A 14,578-nucleotide genomic window follows, 5' to 3' on the forward strand; every position below is an offset into this window, starting at 1 on the left:
CGCAGTGGAGACCAGGGGCAAAGGAGACAGAGGCAGACGTTTTATTCTGACGCGGTACGGTCGTCACAAGAACTTCCAGGTGCCAGGAGTTCACATAAAAATAAGACTTTACAAATTAAAAACAAACAAAACCGGACAATACCATTTATATACACAGTGGGATTAGCAACGTCACTGCACACAGACAGTGCAAACAGAGAGACAGAAGCTGCGATGCTGACACGGCCAAGGTGCACAGGCACGAGGGGCGACACTGTGCGGAGGGGGCCGCGGGCCCCGGCGCAGCGCGGGCTCGGGGAAAACTCTCTGGTCATCGGCCGCCTGGGCCAAGCGAGTGTCCACTTCATCCGGGAACTGTCAGCTGAACAAGGTCATGAGCGAATCACCCCCAGAGTGCAAAGGTCCCAGCTGGGCCTGGGGACCAGACCTTTGGCCCCACTCCCCACACTGCCTTGGCTAGGAAGCCACAAGACACCAAGCTGGAGACGAACACTTCGGGCCCACCCGACTCCCGCTCTGTGGAAGGGTTTCATCCGAGTGCCTGGCGGCAGGGCTGGTAGTGGGTGAGACGCAGGAAACGCTGCTCTCCACGGGGCAGAAACCCAGGGAGCAAGGCTCAGCTACGTGGTTACTGTTACGGGGAGGAGCCGGCCTCTTTGGGCTTATCTGGGAAGGGCAGGCAGAGAGGAAGAGCACAGGAAGCCACGCGCCTGCCGAGGCCTGGCCGGGGGCCTCCCTGTGCGCACGTGGTCAGTTTGGAGGAGGAGGGGGGCATGTGTACTCCACTGTCAATCTCTGGATTAAATGCACGGGAACAGAGTATCTGGTGACTTCAACACAACACATTGTGCACGAGGGAGACGCATTCCACCCTCACCGCCCAGAGAGCCTCCAGGCGTGGCAGGGATATGAACCCTCCTGAGGCGGGGGCTCCTGCTGCCTCTAGCTCTCAGGACCCCACCCAGGTGGGGAAGGGCGGGGCTTCTGTGACAGGCGGCCTGCCAATCTCCTGACTTGGGCAACTGGTTCCCCTCTTGATAAAAGGAAGAAACAATGGTCCAGCCACCCTACAATAAAGCGGCAGCTGGCTGAACCCCATCACTTTGGACAGGGCTGGCCTTTTTGGTCCTGGTGACTTCCTGAAATGTCACTCTACTTCACAAGGCAGGTGCATGCAGGAACTCAAACTTGGTCAAAGGGGTAAGGACACGGGGGGCGGGGGGGTGTTTGAGGGAGCCGCGGTCAGCATATGGTCCTGAAGCAGTGGTACCCAGCGGTGAGCGGGTGGAACAGCCCTGGGGCAGCGCCGCCGGCCCCACCGCAGGCTGCACAGCCATCTCGGAAGTGAACTTCAGGGCGGGGGCAGGCTCAGGCTCCAGTGCCCTCTGGTGGCTTCCACAGTTAGGCAGTCTCAATGCAGGTAGGCGCCATCTTGGATCCCAAAGCAGCCCAGCCACAGGGCAGCTGCATGGCTCAAGGACGCCGACCGTGCAGCAGTCAGAGGATGGCAAGTGCAAATGCCCGGGCCCCCGGGGCTCACTCTGCGGCCAACCAGCCAGGAGACCGTCGGCCCTCACAGACGGGTCCCTGGGGTTAGCGCTTCCACTGTAGGCGTGAGCTGCAGGAAGCGCTCCCGGCAGCACAGCGCCCCCTGTCTGTCCCAGGAGGTCGGGCATGGATAGCGGCAGGAGGGCGCACGACGCCTGGGGACCTTCCTCAAAGCCAACCTCCGCTGTGTCCACACACACCTGCTACTGCCCCGGCTCGGGAGGGACCTTTTCACCTCGGGGAGCCCTGCTTCCAGGTGACTCGGGGGCAAGGCCAGGACGCGCGGAGATGGGGCCGCTTCCCCAGCAGACGGACGCGGAGCCTGGGAAGGCCGAGTCCATCACGAGGTGAAGGTTGGGGAGGGCTCAGGGCAGCCACGCGTTCCAGGGAGGCCGGGAGCGACTTGCACGGGGGACAAAGCTGATGTGTTAAAAATGAGGGCGGGCGTCAGCCCAACCCCAGCCTCAGACTGACCGCTCAGGGCTCAGGGCTCAGGGCAGGACGGGGCTCTCAGCATCAGCGAGGAGTCTGCACGAGGAGCCCCCACAAAGGAGGGCCCCCAAAACGTGGGGAACTTTCTCAGTGCCTGATTCCTAAACTCGGAAATTAACTTAATTTTACAACTGGTACCCCCCATGTTTGCCTCGGCCTAAAGCAAATGACAAGGCCATGGCTCGGCCGTCGGGGAGAGCAGCACGCCTGGGGCAGGATCCCTCTGCCGCGTCCAGGCTGGCTTCCACCTGGGGGCCTGTGCCCAGGGACGGCAGAAAAGCCCACACTCTGAGGGGTCAACGCCCTCCCCAGGGTCTCTGACCACCAAAGCATCCAACAGCTCCAGGCTTTCCAGGGGAGTGGGTGGGTAGTGACTGGGAATCTTCGGTCGCCCAGGAACAGCCGCAGCTGGCCAGCTGTGCCAGCCGGAGTGTGAGCGCGCCGCCTCGCCGGCAGCCCCGGGGAGGCCAGGCTCTCAGAGGCTCTGGTAGTGCTGGCGCAGTCGGGCCTGCAGGAATTCGTAGGTCAGGTTGTGCCGGGTCACGATCCCGACGATCTAGGGCAACGAGAAAGACCCGTGTCAGCCGCAGGGCAACAGGCAGAGACAGGGGCGCAAAGAACCGGCCTCGTGGGGTCGGGGCCCGCACAGGGCACGGCCGGGATGGGAAGGCGCCCACTGAAGGCTTCCGAGTTTTCAGATGAGAAAAAGACGGAACAGGTAATGAGGGTTAAACCGGGGGCCGGGGCAGGCGCTCTCTCGGGCCCCACATGTGCAGCCCACGGGCCCACGTGCAGCCACCGTCTTGCAGAAACCCACGCCGAAGGCTCTTCTCCCACAATCCTTTACGGCAGCTCCAGCTGTCGCTGGGGGTGGGTACCCCACAGCCACCCCGTACACTGTTGGACGGCAGTGTGGTCTGAGGGAACGCCGTTCAACCCGGGCGGCCGCACCGTGTGCGAATGCGCTGTGCCGTGCCGGGCTCATGTGCTACACTTCCCCTTCCCGGGGGCCATCTGGCAACAGGGCAAGGCCACTGGGGTGGAACCTCATTAGCCAGCCGACAACCCAGGGCACTACGGAAGAGACGGGGCCGCTACAGTGCCACATGGGGCAGGAGGCGGGCCTGGCAGGTCAGCTGCCTGCATCCCACACGGGGGCACCTGGGCTGCGTCCCAGCTCCGCTCTGGTCTGTCTCCTGCTAAAGCAGACCCTGGGGCGGCAGGAGATGGTCTGAGCGTTTGGGTCCCTGCCACCCAGGTGGGAAACCTGGACTGGATTCCTGGTTCCCAGCTTCAGTCTGGCCCAGTCCCAGCCACCGTAGGCAATGGGGAAGTAAACCAGTGCCTAGAGCGCTCTCTCTCCCCCGTACACCTGTCTCTCCAATAATAAGAAAACAAACGCAAACATAATAAAATGACACCACAGGTAAATGTTTTCTGTCCTGGAGCTGCCTACAGATGACGTGAAAAGTCAGGCAACGATCAGTGTGAACACCGATTCCGTTTCCACTAAAACCTGACACACACAGTCTCAGTCTGAAGACGCAGAGACGGAGCGCGGCGCCTCTGCAGGGTGCGGGCAGCGCAGGGCTGATTGCTGTCTCCTTTTCTACTCTGTGTTTCCTTTCTTCCTACAGTGAAGCAGCAGCACTTGTGTAGCAGGACGAAGAGGAAACTCTGCCGTAATTGCTACGTGCTGCGGCTTTTAAAACGTCCCACGCAAGCAGCCTGCCTGGAGTTCTCTCGTACACGTTCTGAATCTCCGTGAGGGCGGCGGGGCGGGAGGCCTGCGTGGGCCCCCGCAGTGGCCCTGCCCTGTCCGGGCCCTGATTCCTCCTCCTCCTCCTGCAACGAGGCCAGCTCTTTCCGCACCTCTTCTTGTCACCCCCTGGGCTACGGGAGCCTGGCGCCACCTGCTGGCTGCCCTGGGGCAAGGTTTTCACGGCTATTACAGCTTTGGTCTGAGAAGGGCCTGGCGGAGCCCGTGGCTGGAGGATCCTCTCTCCCAGGGTGGGGTGCAGGGAGGACTGCAGGCCCCTCCCCCCCAGGGCTCACTCACCTCCCCCACAGCGTTCACCACGGGCAGGTGGCGCAGGCCCATCGTTCTGAACAGGTTGAAGACTTGGGAGACGTGGGTGTTGGGCGAGACAGTGAAGGGTGACGGGTTCATGTATGGGGTGACGTCCTGTGGGACAGACAGCACCAGTCACTGGCAGCCTGAGACGCCAGCGGCACCGGGGGGCAAGGAAACAGGCAGGCCAGCCCTTCTCACCACAATCATGCGTGGGTTGAGCAGTGTGAGGTCCAGGTCGTGGATGTCAGGGAAGCGGGGGTAATCCTCGGCCATCTCGGCGTAGGAGAGGCGCGGCTGGCTGGCGCTCTGCAATCCCAAGCAACACGCACCTTGCACTGGTCTCCCTAGAGCCCCTCCGCCTTCACCCCCACCCTCACCAGCCACAGCCCTGCGAGGCGGAATGGTGCCGAGCTGTGGCCAGCAGCAGCTGGGAGGTGAGACAGCTCAACCCAAAGCCAGTTCTCGGACCACCCTGAATCACCCTGGACGGGTCCCCCAGTCTCTGAACCTCCCTTTCTGCAACCCCAAGATGCATCTGGGCTCTGCAGAAGCTGACATGAGAAAAGTGCTAATGATGACGGCGTGACCAATCCCACCACCAAGACACGGCCAAGTTCTAGGCCCTCAGTTGCACGCAGGGACCTTCCTGGAAACAGGAAGCAAGTTAGAGTGAGGTGTGTCCTCGATCCCGTGACAGGTGCCACCATGACAATGGGGGAGGACCCGGGAGGAAGCCGTGTGACAGAAGCCAAACCGCAGTGCCTTCTCTGCAGCCAGGGACGGTCAAGGAAGGAGGCAGGGGCAGGGACGGGGCCTCTCCCTGCGCCTTCAGAGAGAGTGTGACCCTGGACTGGATTGGCCTTGAACCACGAAAGAACAAATGCTCTGTCTCAAGCCTCCCAAATGCCCAGCACAGCGACTGTCACTGGGCCGGGGGCCGGCACCGCGGCACGCAGGCTGGGCGCACGGCGAGCACCGGCCACTGCTCGCCCTCTCCCCGACTCCAGGGCACGCCTCACGCTGACACACTGTCCTCGCCTACTGCCCTCTGCGCAGCCCCGACTCCCTGAGTGCTACCAGGCCAGGCCGAGCTGGGTCCCGCATCCAGGTCGGGGCCCACATCCCCCCGGGAGTCCCCTGCCCTGGGCCATGTGCCACCTCTACCCCTCTCCAGCCAGGCTGCTCCCCTCACCCTCTGCTTGGGACCCTTCCTGTCCCAAGCCCGGTGACTGCTCCTCTGCAGCCCAGCTGGCCTCGGGCTGTCCCCGTGGCCAGAAGCCCACCCAGGAGTCAGTTCGGGCACGAGGTCCCTGGGTGTCCTTCTCAGTCTCCTCCTACGGAGTGGGAGGGTGGGTGGTCTCAGGTGGCCACAGGGATCACCTGGAATACCCCATCCCCCGCCCGCCCACCAAAAACAAAACAGAAAAACGAGAAGTGGGTGGAAGTGGCAGAAGAACGGCGTTTCTTTCGACAACCTAAGTAAGAAAGTTCATGCCTGCGGAAATAAAGATGCAGAAACTGGATTCAAAGCCTGTGGGCCAGAGGAGACAGCTGGCCAGCGGCTCAGGACCGAGCGCTCCTGTTCGGCCTCGCCGGCCACCTGATGGCAGTGGCGGCAGTGCAGGGCTGCAGCCCGCAGACGCCCGGGCGCCCAGAACCGGCTCCCGCCCCGAGGCACGGGGACCCTGCTCCTGCGCCCTCGCGCCTCCCAGGGCCGGCGGAGACTCACCGACTGACTCTCCGAGTAACACACCCCCCGCACAAGCAGGGTGACGAGCTGCGAACGCAGGATGAGGCCGTGGAAGGTCAGGGGGCGGAAGCGCTCCTCCATGGTCCAGTCCTCGCTTGGGGACTGGTCAGGGTACAGGTTGGGGTAGGGAGTGTATCTGTTACACAGAAACCAGACGCGCCTCGTACACCTCGCAGGACCGCTCTCGGCCACGCCCCCGCCTGCCCGCCTCCCCGGAGGCTCCGGAGCTCCCCGCGAGGCGCCCACCTCCGCTCCAGCATCTGCTGAAGCAGGTCCTCCTTCTCGGCCGGCTCCTCGGACGCCACGTGCTCGTCACACACGTTGCGCAGCTCGCTCGACGGGTAGGACTTCATGGACTGGCTGCGTCGGCGCTGCTCGCCGGCTCGCGTGAGGATGCTGGACTTCTGCGGGAGGCAGGGGGACAGTGGCAGAGGCTTCTCAGGGAGGGCGTGGACATGGCAGCCCCTCCCGAGCTCCAGGGCCCGGCAGCACGTCCTGCCACGGGAAGCGCAGGGAACTCACTGGCTCCGGTGCTCGGCAGGCAGAGGGGCCTGGCGGTCAAGGCGCCAGCCGGGACACCCCCCTACCGCCTCGGGGTGCCTGGTGCAAGCCTTGCTCTAGCTCCTGCACCCATGTGGGAGACCGGGATGGAGTCCCCACCGCCTGGCACCGGCCTGGCCCAGCCTAGCCCTGGCCATGGTGGGCATCTGGGGAGTGAACCAGCAGATGGCACGTTTTTCTGTCTCTCAAATTAAAGAAGAAATAATAAACAAACAAGGAGCTGATCAGAGCCCTCCTCGGACGCAGCTGTGAAGTTCGTGGCGTCTGCAGGCCGACGTCCCCGTTTCTGACGTGGGGACAGCACCTCAGTTCCGCACAGGGGAACGAGCCCTCTCCCACACCCCGTCTCTGCGGGATGGCCGTCAGTGTGCAGGCTCCTGAAGCCCGGGGCGGGAGGCAATGGCAGGTGCCTTTCACGCAGGTGACCAGAGGACAGAGAACAGCAGGTGCCTGCTCCTTCTGGGACGCGAGGGCGTGGCCAGGCCCTACACATGGGCTACGTACGGCTCCTTTCCGTCCCAGAGCTCCCAGCTGACTTGCTTCTCTTCCCGAAGCAGTCAAAGTCTGGGTTTATTGCGGGCATTCCCAGAACCCTCCCTGATGCCTGCACTCAGCAGATAACGATGAGATCTGCTGATGGAAAACACAGGTCTAGCCCGGCTCTGCCGCAGAACCAACACACATTAGGACCTGACAGCCCCTCCTCCCCGGCGCATGCACACTCACGGTGCCAGTGAGTGAACACAGTGCCAGCTTTCCCTGGAGCCCGCCGTATGACCCCAGCTGGAGGGAGCGGCGAGCACCAAGTGTCAGCGCCGAAGGCCACCGGTCTCCCGCACCCACCTTGCCTCTCGGGCTGGCTCGTTACCTTGAACTTGATGTTGTTACTGATGAGCTGGTTGCCCTTCATGAACTCCTTCTCGTTGCCCCGGTTCTCCGTGACCACCGGGAAGGCGTGGTGCACCGTGGTGCGCAGGATGCTGACCAGAGACTGGATGCGGGTGTGCGGGTAGACGTAGGTCAGGTTGGGCTCCATGATGTCGCTGGCTCTCAGCCTGAGGGAGGGGGAGGCCGACCCAGCTCAGCAGCGCGCCCGGGCGTGGCTCCCACCCCTCTGGACCGCCAGGGCCTCTCTGAACCAGCTCCCGGCTGCTGGAGCCAGAGCGTCTCCTGGTGCTTCCACTCCCTCTGCACGTGACCCCCTCTGTGTGGAATCCCCCTCCCCGCTACGTCATCCTGTGGAGTGCAGGCCCTGCTCATCCCTCCGTCACCACAGGAGCCCCCATCGGGAGCCTTGCCAGCACACCCAGCCACACCCTCACCACAGAGCACACCCGGCTACACTCACCACAGAGCACACCCGGCCACACTCATACCACAGAGCACACCTGGCCACACCCTCACCATAGAGCACACCTGGCAACACTCACCACAGAGCACACCCGGCCACATCCTCACCATAGAGCACACCTGGCCACACTCACACCACAGAGCACACCCAGCCACACTCACCACAGAGCACACCTGGCCACACCCTCACCATAGAGCACACCCGGCCACACTCACACCACAGAGCACACCCAGCCACACTCACCACAGAGCACGCCCGGCCACACTCACCACAGAGCACGCCTGGCCACACTCACCACAGAGCACACCCGGCCACACTCACCACAGAGCACACCCGGCCACATTCACACCACAGAGCACACCCGGCCACACTCACACCACAGAGCACGCCCGGCCACACTCACCACAGAGCACACCCGGCCACACTCACCACAGAGCACACCCACCACATTCACACTACAGAGCACACCCGGTCACACTCACCACAGAGCACACCCCGCCACATTCACACCACAGAGCACACTCGGCCGCACTCTCACCACAGAGCACACCCGGCCACACTCACCACAGAGCACACCCGGCCACACTCACCACAGAGCACACCCGGCCACACTCACGCATGCTCACATCATGCTGCTTTCCTGCCGCCACAGCACACTGGTGTGGATTCGGCCCAGCTCGCAAGGCTGAGAGCACCTGGCCCCGTGCGGCAAAGGCCTGCTGGCTCCTGCAGTGGCCTCTGAGGACAAAGCCCCTGTTCCCTGGATCCTGGTGGGGGATTCAGCGGGTCGGCAGGCGACCGTGGGCAGACTCATCGCAGCCGGGAACCTCTGCTAGGCACCTGTGACGCAGGCTGCTCCTCGCTCCTGGGGCTTGGAGTGCCCTTGGTGTAAACCCTCAATTGTATCACAACCGTGACCCCGAGTGTCGCTTCATATTTAAGAATGCCAAGCACAGCCGAGAAGAGGCCCTGCCTCCTCCAGCCCCCACGCCTCTTGGCTCCCTGTCCTGCCACCCAAGCTGCTCACCACTCCTAAACAAACCCAAGAACCAGCAAACACACGTGCTTGCTTCTCCCTACCCAAGAATTTCAGTCACTCTTTCCTTCCCTGACCCCAACGTGCCCTAGGCCTGGATCCTAGAAACCCAGAAACTGGCAGGTGGGCGAACGCTTGGCCTCACTTGTCCATCTCCACCTCCGTCTCCCATTCCAGAAGCGGCACTCCTCGCAGGCCCACGTGGATGTCGTAAATGCCCTTATTGAAAAAGTCCCCTGTCCACTTGGCCACCTGAAACACAGAGCAGACCCCACCTGAGCACAGGCCCCTTGGGTGAACCTGGCCCTGAGCCCGACGAGGCCGGGGAGGGGCGCTCACCATCAGGGTGATCATGATGGGAAGCCCGTAAGTGATCTCGTTGGTGGACTCGATCAGGATGACCGTGAGGCTGATGGTCATGCGGACGACCCCACCCAGCAACGCCGCGGCCCCGATCAGGGAGAAGGTGCCTGAATAGATGTGGCTCAGGCCGATGTAGCTGTGAGGAAGGAGACCGAGACCGTGGCTCAGAACAACGGCGGACAGGGCTGCGGGCCGCCCGCGGTTTGCACACTTGTGCTTGTGTAAGACACGCGTGCACACAGGCGCACGGGTACACACGGCACCTTTTCAGGACATTGGCAACTAAGCGTCCAAAAGCAGCTCCACACAGCAGAGACGGCACGAAAAGGCCACTGGGAACGGAAATGCCGTAAGTCCAACAGGCAAGCAAGAAGTAGAGGACGAAGAACAAGGCCAAGGTGATGGGGCTGAAGGTTCCTGCAAGGCAAGAGCTGCCCTGAGTGCCACGGCAGGCGCCTGCTGCAGGCCGGCAGCCCACCCCGGCTCCTCCCAGTCCTTCCACACGCGCCCCCGACCCCGCCGCTCACGCCAGCCCCAGACGCAGAAACTCTCGTCTCCGTCAGGCCGGCACCGAGCTCCTGCTGCAACACTCACCGTCCTGGTGGAAGAGCTGCAGGATGGCGGACTCCTGGGGGTTGAAGAAGAGCGTGGCCATGTCGTTGTAGGTGTCGTTGGGACAAAAGAACGCCTTGATGCTTGAGTTCACGTCTGATGTGACCTGCGAGGCAGGAGTCGGAGTCAGCATGGCACTGTGGAGCTGCAGGTCAAGCTACCGCCTGCGGCACCAGCTGCCCACGCGAGCGCCGGTTTGAGGCCCTGGCTGCTTCACTTCCCATCCAGCTCCCTGCTGCTGCGCCGGGGAAAGCAGTGGACGACGGCCCAAGTGCTTGGGCACCTGCACCCATGCAGGAGACCCGGATGGAGCTCCAGGCTCCTGGCTTCAGCCTGGCCCAATCCTGGCCATTGCAGCCATTCGGGGAGTGAACCAGCAGTTGGAAAGTCTCTCTGTCTCTCTGTAACTCTTCCTCACACTCAGAGATAAATCTTAAACAAACATAAAAGCCAACAAAAGGCACCTGCCGGGGCCCTCTTGAGTCTTCAAGGGGATGTCCCCAGCTAGATCCGAGTCTGCAGATTGAACAGGCGGCCAAAACTGCTCCCCGTGCGCAGCGGCCAACCGTGATGCTGAGCTCTTTGCATCTTGATGGCAGTGAGTAAAGAATCCAGCGAAGGCCTTTGTCAAGCCACACTCGTGACACAAACGTCACCACGACCACGCTTCACCAGGGATTTGGCTTTGCCTCCTCACCTCACGCTACGTGACTGACAAGGGATGCTGTGGGAGGCCTGGCCTGAGAGCATTCAGGACCATGGAAGGACGAGGCCAGGGAATCTGGGGGGAGGGTCCCGGGCACTGTCTGACCTGAAGCCCCGAGGTTGGCTCCAAGTGGACAGTGCCCCGGCCTTGAGCTGCTGTGGAAGCACCCGCACCCCGACCGGGCTGGGGGCTGACACCGCGCTCCTGGCCTCGCCTCCGTCCAGACCCGGGCTGGTGCACAGAGCCCACACTGGGGAAAACGAGTCCGCTCAGCTCACTCCGGGCCCTTACTGCTGTCTCCTGTGTGGGAGGATGAGGTGCTGCTGCCGTCCGACGCCCTGGAGGGGAGGCTGTTACGCTGATGGCTCCTGGCCTTCTAGGGTGTGGACTGTGCAGAAGCGTTACTACAGAGACCCACTAAGGGCGTGGCTTCTTCCCGATGACGCCGCAGAGAGGCCCTGACTCGGGTTTCTAACAATTCTAGGTGGAGTCTGATAATCCTCCCAGGCAAACCTGGCCGGCAGTCCAGCTGCATGGAGGACCGCGGCCCCCGTCAGCAGAACATGGCACAGAGAAGAGACCCAGCCTGGCGGAGCTGCCGGCCTGCTGGCGGCACGCGCGATGCTTCTCCAACGAGGCACGCGGGAACGCCAGTCCCGAGGGCTCTGCCGAGTCCCACGCATCACGGCGCTTCTCGGAGCCCCCAGAGACTGCTGAGGCGGAGCGCACTCCCTGCTGGCCGCTCTCCAGCGACCTTGGCTCTGAAGCTTTGGTTCCCTCATCTGTAACACAGGAATTCTCTCTGCCCTCAGGCCCTGCCCTCCGGGCTGAGCGGTCCTGGACAGGGTCTCCCCGTGCCTCGGTTCTCCCGCGTGTAGCGGGGGGGGGGCAACGCCGTTGGCCAGCGTGGTGGTGGTGAGGATTCAATGAACTAAGGCTTGGCAAGTGCTCATGGAGTATCTGGCACACAAACATGGCTAACGCTCGCGGGAACGTTAAAGGCCCTACAGAGACTTGTATTACAGAAAGTTATTTAATGCTGGTTGACCCATTTGACTACGGAATCCTTTTAGGCTTGTTTCTGAATCATCCATATCTACGTTTCATTATAGAGCACATTCTGAAAGATACTGATGCACTCATGAAGTGACCATGGCAAAACTCTCCTATAAAGAGCCAGACAGTAGATATCCTAGACTTGGCCGGCCACACGCAGTCCTGTGGCACATTTTTACTGTTCTCTTTTCCTCTTTCTCTCTCTCCTTCCCTCCCCACTTCCTCCTCCCCCCTTCCTTCCTTTCCTCCCAACCCTTGAAAAAGTTAAAACCACTCCTGCCTCGGAACCACACTACACAAGCAGTTGTGAAGGGCTGGACTCGCCCACAGGCCACAGTTTGCCAACCTCTGATCCAGCACACGCCAGGCACTCACGGACTGGGGAGGCAGCCACCGAAAGGCCGCAAGGGGGCTCTGAAGGGCTCCTGTGGCTACTTGGGAGCAACAAGAAACAGAGCCCTCAGAGACGACTCACCAGCCTGGCCCTGGAGGCCAGAACCACACGTCTGGCTCTCAGGCCCGCTGGAGTGGACCAAACAACACAGGGTAGAGTACACCCCAATGCCTAACTCAGAGAAAGGTTCTGGAAAATACCATACAGCCCTGAGAAGGGAGAGAGAGAGGCACCAAGGATGCATGGCAGAGAACCAGAGGTGCCGCAGCCAGGCACCTGACACAGGCACTCCTCCCTCCCCATCTGCAGTGACTCAGGTTCAAGAGTGCAAGCAGCGGGGGCTGGGGGGTGGGGGTGGCAGGAGCGTGCGTGGGGGCTGGAGAAGCACTGGGCAGCCAGCTTCCTACAGCTTCTGTTTCTCATTAGTCTTGTGCACCGGCGAGGACTGGCCACGGTGACGTCTCCGCAGACGTCAGCGGGGTGTCTGGTGCACGTCCTCTCTCAGGTGAAAAAGCAACCACAAATCCCAGTGTCTTTCAGCAACCCGCCACGGGTGTGGGATGACGAACCCAACACGTCTGTGCCCAGACAGAGGCGAGTCACGCTCTGCAGTCTTCTCTGTGGGTAGATACAGGCAGCAGGCGCACCGGGGTTACCTGGAGCTTCAGCGAGCCGTTACTGATCTGGCTCGAAGACGACATCTGTCGGCACTCTCCTAACACCATCGAGGCCACGAACACCACCAAGGTGGTGACCAGAGACACCAGCAGGCTCTCTAAGACTCTGGAAAGGAAAGCGCAGCTGTTTGCGATCAAAAGGTGCCCTCATCTCAGGAACTCGACGACCCCCAGCCCTCATCTCCCCCAGAGCACTCGCAGCAGCCCCCGGTCAGTCAACACACACATGCAGAGTCCGTCAGAGCCGTGCTGGCTTCCAGCAACACGTACGCCACAACGAAGCGGGCTGCTGCAGCCATGCCATCTCCCTCCGAGGAACGGACTGGCCTTCCACGAAGGTCCAGGGCCAAGGGAGCCCCTTGGCAGGGCCACACGGATCCTCTCTGTGCCAGTGCCTCAGGCAAGGCCGGGGTGGCAGGAGGTCAACCAGCATTTGACACCAATCAGTCTCAGCCTGTCTGCGTGTATAGATTTACGACCCTGCTGACTCCCTCGGTCTTAGCCAGGAAGCCGAGGCTGGCGTGGGACAGGGTCTGCTCCTGTGGCCGTCTTCCTGGGGAGAGATGGCGCAGGCCACATGGAACTCAGGGAGCCCCAGCAGGCTCGGGGAGGCAACGACAGATACCTGACGAGCTTAGGTTTCGGGTGCACGTTTCGCATACGGTACTTTGCAAGCCTCTTGTTCAGACAGTTGAACGTGGCTCCCAGGAGGCCCCCAATGACCCCCATCACGACGAAGAAACCCATATCCATAGCTGTCCAGAGATGACATTTTTTATCAGAGTCAGAGCACTGAGAGAAGGGGAAAGGGAGAGAGAGAGAAAAACCAGTGTGGTCGTGAGAGCAGGAAGGGACAGGAGAGGAGGAGACAAGAACAGAGCCAGGCTGCCTTCTCTTCCCAAAGAGCCAGGGCCGCGCTGGAACCCCGCTCACAGCGAGCAGGGCGTGCACGAGACGGAAGGGGCGGAGACGCCGCCACCGAAGACCCTGAGCCTAGCCCCATCACTCCTCTCTGCTCCGTAAGAGCAGTGTTCACGGGTCAAGTAAGAAATCCGGGGGAGTCGGGCAAAACATACCTTAAACTCGCCGAAGTTCAGCAATCCCGGGAGCTGGAAGGAACCCCAGCTTCCAAACTGAATCCCGGAACGGAAGAAGTTGAGGGTGAAAGTGGCAGACATGGAACAGAAGAGCTGGGGGTGGTGACGAAAACAAGAACATTCACCGGTGATGTGTGCCTCTCCCCGGCCCCCCAGTACTTCCTCCTAGTGTCTGCTGCCCTTCAGGGGCCAGGAGAAGGGAGGCTGGGATCCAGGGAACGAGCACAGCGCAGGAGACACAACTCAGAGCGGCCAGTTCTCCATCCCGCCCCAAGACGTTCTCACTCAACCGGCGGCGTCACACAGAGCCTGTTCCGGACGAGACCCTGCCCTAACGAGGCACTCGCCATGCGAGGAGGCTTTACGCCGAGGACGGAGCAGGGCTCCAGTCCTGACTGCCACTTCCTGCCCTGACAGCGCTAACGCACGCCTGCACGGCCGTGGCAGACTGCAGCAGCGTAATCTGGCCTTTGCTGTCTGGCAAGAGCGGAGAGCGCAGCTGTGAAAGAGTGAAAGTCCGCGAGGGAGGCGATGGGGGCCAGAGCCGGGGCACTTCCAGCTGAGTCTGCTCGTCCGCCCACAGAGCCACGGGAGCCCTCCTGCGGGGCGCCCCGTGTAATTCTAGAGGGTGGGGTCCCGTCTACGAGCTGGTTTTCACTGACGGTGCTCCTCACCACTTTCCATGTGAGCCCTTGGTTCCAGAAAGACGAGCCCTCCTCCAGGCTGAACAGGGTCGCCCCAATAGGAGCCCCAAAAGCTGCAGCGATTCCCGCAGCGGCTCCTGCTGACACAAAGTCTCGCTTGTCTCTGGGGAAGAGAGAGAGACGTTTAATCCAGGTAAGAACCCCCATCAAAGGCTGT

At 61.8% G+C, this 14,578-nt stretch overlaps 1 protein-coding gene across 3 annotated transcripts in view; it reads right to left on the reverse strand.

Moving 5' to 3' along the window:
* Positions 1-25: 25 nt before the first annotated feature.
* The window catches only part of CLCN6 (chloride voltage-gated channel 6), a 32,996-nt gene continuing 18,443 nt past the window's right edge, over positions 26-14,578 (reverse strand). The window contains exons 10-23 of one of the 3 annotated variants that reach the window (XR_011390017.1): positions 14,392-14,524; positions 13,697-13,810; positions 13,246-13,412; positions 12,600-12,726; positions 9,770-9,893; positions 9,439-9,592; positions 9,152-9,311; positions 8,958-9,064; positions 7,294-7,480; positions 6,111-6,268; positions 5,844-5,966; positions 4,313-4,420; positions 4,100-4,225; positions 26-2,596 (exon numbers count right to left, since the gene is read on the reverse strand). Coding sequence is in view for 2 of the 3 variants with exons in the window: in XM_070076631.1 (XP_069932732.1) it covers positions 2,516-2,596; positions 4,100-4,225; positions 4,313-4,420; positions 5,844-6,000; positions 6,111-6,268; positions 7,294-7,480; positions 8,958-9,064; positions 9,152-9,311; positions 9,439-9,592; positions 9,770-9,893; positions 12,600-12,726; positions 13,246-13,412; positions 13,697-13,810; positions 14,392-14,524 (1,903 nt within the window). In the remaining variant the exon portion in view is untranslated. 3 annotated transcript variants of the gene reach the window in all.

The sequence above is a fragment of the Oryctolagus cuniculus genome, chromosome 7 (genome assembly GCF_964237555.1).
Source record: "Oryctolagus cuniculus chromosome 7, mOryCun1.1, whole genome shotgun sequence".
Lineage (NCBI taxonomy): Eukaryota > Metazoa > Chordata > Mammalia > Lagomorpha > Leporidae > Oryctolagus > Oryctolagus cuniculus.